This window comes from Rhyacophila brunnea, unplaced genomic scaffold, assembly GCF_057557595.1.
Source record: "Rhyacophila brunnea isolate RB1 unplaced genomic scaffold, BYU_Rbru_1.0 scaffold_6, whole genome shotgun sequence".
Lineage (NCBI taxonomy): Eukaryota > Metazoa > Arthropoda > Insecta > Trichoptera > Rhyacophilidae > Rhyacophila > Rhyacophila brunnea.
The window spans coordinates 29,651,898-29,662,819 of record NW_028233276.1 but is presented as its reverse complement, the minus strand read 5'-3'; the positions used below and the strand labels follow the sequence as shown (position 1 = coordinate 29,662,819).

The 10,922-nt window shown below is 29.3% G+C and overlaps 1 protein-coding gene across 1 annotated transcript in view; it reads left to right on the top strand.

The window, feature by feature from the left end:
• The first annotated feature begins 265 nt into the window (after positions 1–265).
• The window catches only part of LOC147065509 (neuropeptide SIFamide receptor-like), a 114,263-nt gene continuing 103,606 nt past the window's right edge, over positions 266–10,922 (top strand). Inside the window, exons 1-2 of the mRNA XM_085956756.1 lie at positions 266–309; positions 9,504–9,685. Coding sequence (XP_085812882.1) covers positions 290–309; positions 9,504–9,685 — 202 coding nt within the window. The 5' untranslated portion in view covers positions 266–289. The remainder of the gene's footprint in view (positions 310–9,503; positions 9,686–10,922) is intronic.

The following is a 10,922-nucleotide window of genomic DNA, read 5'->3' as shown; positions in this document are numbered from 1 at the left end:
CGTTACAATATTAATATATTCAATACCCGCGTAATATTTTTCATTACAAACATGTCATAATAAGAATATATATTAAAAATATGCTGTTGTAAATTTGTGTTAAAATAAAGATTTGTGAAAAAGATGTGGTGGTTTGAGTGTTTCGTAATAAGTTTAAATAAGAAAAGTTTTTAAAATGGGCAACAACTCGACTTCAACAGACTGGCCGTACTTTGATTACATTCCGAACAACTTCAGTTATGACTTCGGGGTCGACGGAGATCCAGGATTTGTGCTCCGCCATGGACTTATGACCACTACCATTTTAAGGTGAGTCTTATGATACCCTTGTGTTTTTATAGTTATCATTCATTTGTGCCTATTTATACAATAATATAGACACTTTGAATGAAGATAGAATTGCCGTCAACTTATTACAACTGTGAATAGTTTTGATCAATATTCGATAGACATTGCCATATTTTATCAATCGGTTTAAGTTTTACCCAGAGCTCTATTCTGCTGTATATAATAATAAAACATTTATTTGGATCTTCAACCTTGATTAACTCAGAATTAGGTAATAAATTGGAATTTGAAAACATTAGTCTCATATAATAATTGTGTCGATAAGTTTCAAAATCCGCTTTAACACTTTTTTGAAATAATTAAGATATATATATCGTTGGATTCTTTATTAAAATCTCTACATGAAAATTGTATCGCCTCTTTCAAAAAACGCTACGACTAACTGTCATTTGTGAAACAAAATCAATGTGTCTATCAAATCTCGCTATAACACTACTGAAACATTCAAAAACCTTTTTAGTTCAAAAAGTTTTTGTTGATTTTCTTAATATAATGAAAAAGTCTTATAGCGGATTTTGAAACTCAGCGACAGAATTAATTTTTAATCATTACTATCATCAATCGAAGTCAATCCACTGCCATATTATGAAAACCTTCCCCAGTTCTTTAATAATAATTAAGTAATAAGTACCTATATCAAAAACGATAAAAATATAATTTTTATAAAACGGATGTAATATTCAAATAAATTTATCTGCGATTTTATTCATTACAAAAAAATAACAACGAATAACTATTTGTTTTAGTAATACTGTATTTCAGTGATGTATTACTCTATTTTGTTTTATAAAGGGCGGCGAGTGAAGAAATGAATACAAAGATGACAACTTTTGAGACTTTTCGCGAAGCAGAGGACGCCTTCTTTTCTTTAGAATGAAATTAGTGCTTTTCTCTCCCTGGCACCTTGCATTAGAGTAAATTCTTTAAAGTCAGTCAGAGCTCACTTTGAGCGAAGCAACCTCAGTCTTGGGTATTTTCTCCCAGGGTATTCCCAGGCAAAATTGAAATAGATGCTTCATATCGCCACTGTAGGGTCCCATAATACGCTCGATTAAGACCGAGTTTGGTGTGGGGCAGGTTTTAATTTGGAGGGATTAACTTCAATGTTTAAAAAATAATCGAAGCATAAAAAATCCTGCCAATTTATTATTATTGCATTCTAATACACATTGTAATGACGGTTTATCGTATTCGATTTTTTTTACAGGAGTGCCACTAACCTTTCAATGAAAAATACCTCTATATACCTAAAACCATCATTGTTTAAGAATAATTATTTTGGTGAAAATGCTCTAATTATTAGTAGATGGTGTATATATCAATTAAAAAATATTTGGCGTATTCGTCCGATTAAGATCGCGAAAAATAAATAATAAAATAGATATTAAGGTAAATAAACATTAAACGAACAAACAATTTAAACTAAAATTGAAAGGGGACGGCGCTTTAATTCTGCCTAAGGGCAGTGCGGTACTTTGTCTAGGGACGTCACTGGTCAATTCAGGCTTATATTTTGTAGATTTAAAATCTACGTACAATGTATTTTTTGCTACGGTTTTTAGTTTTTAAAATCGTTTGTAATATCATTAATAGCTTTGTCGAGCTTATGGGTATAAGTACAACTTTTTCAAAGGTTTTTTTTCCTATAAAGTTTATACGTATTAAGTGAACAAAGCTTCGTACAAGGGATATTAGAAAACATATTATTTCAATTTATTTAATTTTAAATTTTATTTATTTTTTGCATACTTATAGTGAACATTATAAATTATTATTTTAAAACGTTCACACCATGACATTTAGAAACAAATAAATATTAGTAAACAGTATTATATAAAAGTTATTAAACAGTAGAAAAGTGTAAATACAAAAACAATATAAATTAGATACAAAAAAGTAGGTACACCGAATGAGCTAAGTAGACCCTATTTTAAAAAATTATAAAACAATGCCACATATAATCATCCTCACGCAGATGGAATATGTCGATATTCGAAGTGATTTGCTTGAACAAAGTTATAGCTCTCCCAATTGGCATTACCAATGGTCTTGTAGTTCTTCATCTTGTCAGAACAATAATAATTACTGTTAGGTTATTTTAAGAGCCTAATTTTGTCTACATAAAAACACACACGTTTTAATAATCGCTATCGAATCGTGTTGTTTATTTTTGACAAAACTGACTTATTGAGAAAGCTACCTTAATATTGTTTTCCTCGCGTACATGATGTGTTTTGATAAATACTTTAAAAAATACTCCTACACAAATTTTCGACGCTTTGACTTATCAAGAAAAGTTTGCGGGCGTAGATTTTGCTCGCTTTATTTTTATTCATGCTTCTAAAAACTGCCGGAGGGTTGAATAAGAACCTACTAGGGTCGGCTGAAAAATTTACAGTCTCAAAAAAATAAGTACCAGCCGGTCTCAGTGTATTTTATCGACAATTTAAACCTTTTTATTACTTCAAGCAACATCTGATATCACGCAGATTTTTTGTTCACTTTTAAAAGCTTTTTAAAATTAGTGTATTATTTGTCATTTTTGTTAAAATTGATAGTATTCAAATCAATTGTTATTTTACACCACAGCAAGTTATTGTAGAGATAATTTTAGTATTTTTCAAAGTATTTTTCATTTAATGCATTGGGTTAGGAAGCCAAGATTAAGAGCGTACGGAAGGGTACTAAAGACCTATAACTTCAGAAAACGTTAATAAAAGCATGGTTTTGATTTTACATTATCAAAGAAGCCTAATAGCTCTTGAGATGAGATAATATCTTAAAGTGTCATCTGAATGAGTAAAATATATCATATCTTTGACATTGAAACTTTATTCTCAGTGCTTATGCCCAAACTCCACTGAAATCACTGACTATAATCGAGATGAATGATGGAGGAACTACTACAAACCAAAATCCAAACAACACTTTAAACATTACTGGCAAAGTAATTTACCGCTTTTAAAGAATGCCAATTCAGTTCTATCACGGTAAGGTGAAGCATCAGTTTTTTAGGATTTTAAGAGAATTATCATGGCGGCTGACAAAATACAAAGTATTTACCACTGCCTTTTGATATGAGAGGACTACTCTGTAATTAGTATCCCTGTGGCCTGTCGTAGTATAAAATAAATATAATGATTGACTAACTAAGTTTTTGTCGTAAAAGTACCTGCTGATATGGAAACATCTTTCACGATACAATGCATATTATGTTCAATAAAAGGCAGATGAAATTGTTTCGCTGCATTTTACTAGTTTTTTATTGACACAAGACATGGTCTCGTTAGACATCAACAACTTTCATCATCCTAAAACATAATTCAGTCAGGAAAAAATATTTGAACAATACTGTCACAGCAACTATTAGACAGTTATTTGAAACTCTTGACGAATCCTTTTATAAAAGACGAATTTTCATTATAAAAACTTCGCTTTTTCAAGGTTTTAAACAGATTACATTGAAAGATAATAACGTATATTATATTCAATTCTACTTGAATGTCCTTTTATTTTGAGGCAACGAATTATTTAGCCTGCCTTTGTAAATTATTTTAAATATATGTTTTTACCTAGCAAACATTCTGACAGTTTGGCATAATCATGTTTCCTTTTCATTCATCACAATATGTATATATAGGTGTGTTGGTTTTATAAGACCTACAAAATAATACGTCAGTCTTGTATCTCTTCTTCTCGTTTGTTCCTTCGTGGCTTGAGATCGTGACCACTTTGAAATGTCATTTTTTAAGCGACCAAGACTCTCCCACCTCTCATAGTTTTCTGGTTCTCCCTTTGCGGACTAAAAACTATCCTCAGTAAGCTCTTTCTTTTGCTCGCTCCATCATACCGACACCTTTCTTCTGCTTTTCTTTATCTGGAGGCTACCCAAAACCACCATCTCTTCAAGTTTTCTGATCCACGCCGAATAATTTATCTACATAACTCTAGAATGGGTCTCAGATATATTTTCGATAGTAAAGTTGTTCATGTTTTGCATATCAACCATGGTAGAGAAGTCCTTCGCCAAAACAGTCTGTAAAGAATTCGAATCCTACAATGATCGGCTTCTGATAAAAGTCACATGGTGTTTGTTATTGATGTGTGTAAGTTATCCAAACTAGGACTTTGGGTTCAGCGAATTATTAATACATAATCATTATCCTCAAAATGTTTATCAGAAGTTTGGATTTTTGGATTTATAAACTAATCTGTTGCCCCCAGTTACCAATTTTCTAACTTAGCCGACCAATTTCATCTACCTATTATTTATATACACAGGATGGAGATAGGTCAAAGGTTTCACACCGCAGGGAGTAGAGAATTAACTGGGCATCAGACTTTTCTATTTTATATGTGGTTTTGGATTTCGTAGGGAAAGTGGCTGTAACAAATTTGTCACATCAGTAATTTCTATTGCTATTTAATTAAAAAAAAAACTTTTGTAACTACTATTAAAGTATACATACTTCTTCGAAAAACATAATTTTAGCTTAATAATATTATTGGTACGTCCACCCTTCATTCTTTTATGTATAGACAAAGATGAGTTAGTGTTATCATTTTTATATTTTTGAACATTACATATTATTATATCACATTAGAAGTATTTCATTTAAAATTGATTATACGGAGTGGGATGTATAGAATTTTTGTTGAATGAATTCAATAAGAGACATAGTACTTTTCATGCAGATTTATATTATTATTTTTTCAAAATGTAAAATATTCAGTCCCTCCACCATTACTTAGAATTATTACTCATTCTAAGCAAAATTATTACCAAGGTAAAAATTATCGATTAATGTTATTTGTATTTTTACGTAGTTTATTTTTTACTTGTATAATATTATAAAAAAAATATCAAGAAAATTGTGTCGGTGAACAAAAAATGCTACTTTGACGTATCAATATATTTTAAGTCCCGTCTTCTTTATATATGGCTGATAGGCATTCTAAGGAAAACATAAAACCTCTTCAGTAATGCACTTAAGAACACTTAGTGTAAGGCGTCGGTGACAGCGTTTTGCGTCTCGGAGCGTGCGACGTGCATATTGTGTGCAGTGGTACCCTAATTTGACTAATTATCTGTTACCTAATTGACTTATTATCGGCATTATTACAATTTGTCAACAAATAGTTATTAAAAGTTAACTTTTGAATAGTTTTTATCTGACCATCACAATTTGACATAATATACGAGTATCCATACAAATGAGTCACTTTTAATCGATATGATAGGTCGATAGGACAATTCCAAAGGACGTGCTTTTAATTTTGAATAATATCACCTCGAGGGCAGTGCGGACCAAAACTGCATCAATGTTCTCTGATATCGATTGGCGCAGTTCTGCTGCCTGACCATGTCTGGAATTAACTTATACTATTTTAGTGTATTTACCGAAATCTCGGAATCCTTGACATTTACTTTGCAAAATGAAGCAACCTATTACATGTTTCAAAGAAAAAATCTCTAACATATATATATACCAATTGGTATAACAATAATTGTAGAGCAATAATGTTGAGCTCGATAGTATAAAATACATAGATTCCAGGGTAACCATTAGATTGAGAATTCATACTGGCTAACTCATGAAGATAAATAAACTGACAATAATAGTATGTTTGGTAATTTAATAGGTTGCAGAAAAAGACGTAGAAAGATTCACTAGCTCTATATAAAACTACAAAAGACTACAGACTGGGTGAATGGGTTATCGAATAAAAAAACGACCGTTTTGGGTAGGAACAATATGTAAAAGAGATTGGAAGAATCCAGAGCCCATTCTGGGTCATACCACTCCTTACGATCATGATAACGTCTCTGTTCTGGCAGAACACACTAACTGGAGAATACTAGTTTTGAGTAATTATTTGACTTTGAAGTTGTTAAAATGTTTGAAATGGTCTATCATGTGAGTTTATTAAGTAATTCTAAAAAGGATGACTTTAAAATAAAGACTGTTTATTTATTAAGAAGGTTTTCAGACGGTAATGTTTGAAATAAGGAACATTTTGATATAACTAACTCAATATGTCATTTTTTCGAATTAGTGTCTTCTGCCAGAACAGTGACGATAATATAATTTTAACTTATATTAATACTTACTAATTCACTGTAAGCACACAGTATACTTATTTATAGTGTAGACTGTAGATAGAATGATATGTTTTTAATAAATATCTAGAGAGATAATTCTTTCAAAAGTTTAAATATATCTAAGTAAGAATATAAGTAAATAAATAGACCTTGAAGGAGCAGAGTTTATATTAACACTTTACGAGGAATGATTTTTAGAAATCTTTTTTCTAGATCAAAAGATTGAAAAATGTATTTTTTGACCAGACGTGGGATCGGATCCACATCCACGGCTTTATACACGGACGCTCAATTAACTATGGCTAAAACAGAGAAGTGTATTAAATAAATTAAATAAACCAATTTAAGACTATTTTATTTTGAAAAAAAAAATGCTGTTTTGAAAGTTTGCCCTGTTTATTATTTATTATTATTAAGTGTAAGAGTTGAGTGCTGTCAAAAACAAACTTTTCAGTCGCTTCGCTAAGTGATATAGGAAAAGTTTTTGTATGTTCAAGTATTATCTTTTTTGTCCAACGGTATAATATTATTGAATTTTGGTAGATTTTTATTACTTAGTTACCTGTGTGATATTATTTCTTCACAAATACGTCTTCCCTTTTGCATAAATTCCTTTTTAAAAAGATTTACAAGAATTTTGTTTATAGTTAATATTTATATTCTGCTTGTCTTATATTTATTTTTATTTCTATTTATTGTATTTCTTTTGTTTTATCAAAATATGTTTTCATTTAATCACTTGTATTCATAAACCAGTAATAAAATATTTTTACTGTGACTATATCGTAACTAACAGAAAATAATTATAAATAAATGTTATTAATGATCTTGTCTGTCTAATAAAGTTTTTGTTTTAGTTTTTTATAGTTATTTCACGTTAATAGAATTCACAGACAAAAAATATATTTATATTATCGCAAAATAAGCAAATATCTCCAAAAAGCTTGCCACATAACATTATTCTATTAATAAGTATAATAGAAGGAATTTTTAAAGATATTCAAGTTTTCAAAATGCCAAGAAATGGAAAATAATCAGTATTTTTAGAAAAATTTCTTGAGATACCAATAGCTACTTTGTGGAAGTTTTTATCATTTGCCTTAGGACGAAAAATGATTTACATTTTAAAATAAGTAAAATAAGTAAGTACAGTATTGGATCAAATATATGAGAATTTATTTTGGAGAATTATATTTTATAAATTAATCCAGCACTCGAAATAGAAAATTTTACGAACCGGAGCGCTCAATAATTTTACGAACATATTTGCATGGATAAACATATATTTTTTTTTTATTTTATATGTATTTTATAAAAATTATTTATATAGCTTGTCTACCTCAAACGGTCTAATTAGTTTTTCCAAATAACAGAGCGATAATTTTGGGAATTTTAAAACGGTAACGGCGCTCCGGTGCGCTCTGATCCATTTCGAGGCCTGAATTAATCATTATATGAATTAGGTACTTATTTAAATCGTATAAGTTAATTTATTAAGCGATAGTCATTTTGATTAATACACCACTACCATTATTAACTTTTAAATAAATATTAAGTGAATTTACATTTAATTGAGAATTCCATTTTACAAAATAATAATATAAATAAATATTTAAAATTCTACTAATTGACCATTATCTTTATAATGATTTAATTCCGTAATTGATTAATTAACCAACCTGTAAATTTTTATATACTTTATATTATCAGTAGTTTGATAAGTTTGTTGTTATAGCTAACAATCAGGTAACACAAAAATAATGAAAAGTCTTTCCAAGTGTGACAGTAAGAAGAAAACCTTATTTTTAATAGTTACGTCTTTATGAATTAAAGTGCATCACGCAAACTAAACGTGTATACCATATTAGTAATATTAAAAAACATTTCACACGATTTGAATTTCTTGCATTTTAAGGCACGGTCGGTATTAATTCATAAACAATATCCGTCTTCAAAGTCTTGGTCTATGACGGCTGGCTTTGCATTGCTATTTTCTTTTTATGTATTTATTTATCGATTAATAAGCTAATCTATTAAATTAATATAATAATATTTTTAAAACACGTCCAATATATTTTGTGTTTTCAACAAATGAAATTTGTACAAAGATCAATACTAACACTATGAATATTCTAAAAAGAGTACTTTTACATACTTATTACTATTCTGTAAATGATAATGATATTCAGCTGACTAGAATATCTTATTATTTATCTGGCGGTTAAAATTCACTGGGGACGCTTCTAACTCGACTTTTTTCATAGTTCAAGTAAATTCCAATTAAAACCAACCAATTTAAGCTTGCAATTTCTAACGATCATGAAGTTTTATGGGAAACATTTATGTCATAAAACTAATTGAATCGTATAAGATTTTTCTTTGGTGTATGCAGACGCAGCTTAAACGTTTAATTATCTCTAAATACATTTTAATGGGGCATCATGATTTGTTGAAGACTTAATGACAGTATAAGTAAAACATAGTGAGTTTTACATGTAGACACGTCTTAAAATAAATAGACACATTTTATTTCAGCAGGGAGGTGATTTTTTCGCTGATTACAATATTGTTTATTTAAGATTGTTATTGACCTATAAGGGGTGTAGTTGTTATTTATTTATTCAACTACCCCCGTTATATTCTTATATTCAGACGGTTGCTTATATATGTGACATGTTGAAGAAAAACACGAGTTGATATTTGTATCGTTTATAATACGGCACAAATACTTTAATGGTTATTACGCGGTAGATAGCATTAATTTATAATTACTATTTTTTGAGTGTAAAAGTGTCATGACTCTTTTAACTTGATAATTTGGGAAGGGCTGAACGCCTTTGCAACCTCTATATAGATTTAAGGTCTCTAAACAACTGCCATTTCCGACTCACCATTGTCTATGCCCTTAACATGAGCATAGACAATGACGTGGCGATTTAAGGAGTGTGAATTTTAGTACTAACACTATCTTATTTTAACCGATATACTCATATTCTATAAGTTATACAGTTATTAAGTTATATGCATATACTTTTTTTGTTTTAATTTTCAGCTTGGCCTACAGCGCAGTGTTTTGCTTGGGCCTAGTGGGAAATGGATTTGTAGTAGCGGTGGTTGCCAGATCTCCTCGGATGCGCTCTCCAACTAACCTCTTCATCGTCAACTTGGCTTGCGCTGATCTTCTCGTGAACGTTCTTTGTCTTCCATTTACCTTCATGGCTAATCTGATACCTGGTAAGGCAAATTCGATATTAAAATTTCTATTTATAATTTATATTCGTATTACTATTATATGCGAATACTATTAAAATGATGGTAAAATAATACATAAAAAAATTATCTTGTAAGTATTTCAGCGTGTTAAAAATTGTGCCTAAGTAGATTTTAACATTTACAAGTTATTATAAATTGATAATCATAAAACTATAAGTATTACGCATGGGGGATGATGGTTCAATTGGCAAAATCAAAATGAATGTCGTAATGATTGCAAGGTTTAGTAATTCGTAAATTGTTATCATCAACACCATATATATAATATCGTGATTGTCTCCAAACACAATATTTAACCCAAAAAATTTTTTCACCCATTAGCAAAATAATTTCTCGTGTTTCTTCTTCACTGGTAATGTATTAAAATGTAATAAATATGTATAAAATACATATTTTGTCATTTATTTTTGGCTTTATACCGAGGAATAACATTAACAAATACATTATTATACACACGTAGTTTTAATTAATGAAATCAGGTATAAAACTATACTTCATAGTGTAATATATGTAATCATAAACACTCTGTACTTTTATAACTGCGCTATACCTACATTGATTGGAACATAAAATTATGTTCGAACATCTCAGAAACATATAAATAATTATTAAAATATTTTTATTACTTCTGTTATAATTTACATGTTTTCGATGTATTCCAAATTATGTAGATATTTTCAATAAAAAATTCTACATTCCTGAATCTTGTGTATTAGTTATTGAATAAAAATTTGTCTAATTAAAAATTCTTAATATTCACGATAGTTTAAAATGTCAGACGTAAGAGTGAAAACATAAACAATTCAGTCATACTGCATAACTATAAGCTGTAATCAACCAGTGTTTTAGAAAGTTAATAATTTTTAACTAACGAGACCGCAAGCTTCCTCCCGTGGTTTTTAATGTTCATTTCGTTTTGGTCCAAAATGTTGTATTCCTACATACATATATATACAAAGAAGATTGATAATTTTAATTAAGTGAAATAACGTTTTTGGAGACGCTTACCTACCTGTTGACAATAAATTTTAATTTTAATAAGGTTTTGTGACTTATTATGAAAATTATTATTAAAGAAGAAAACGTCTTTCAGTTGTGAATATAAAAACAGTAACAGAGGAAAATAGGTTTATAAGAAATCATTTTGGAAACTCATTTACAAGAGGTAAAAAAATTAATTTATTACTTCGCTAAAAAG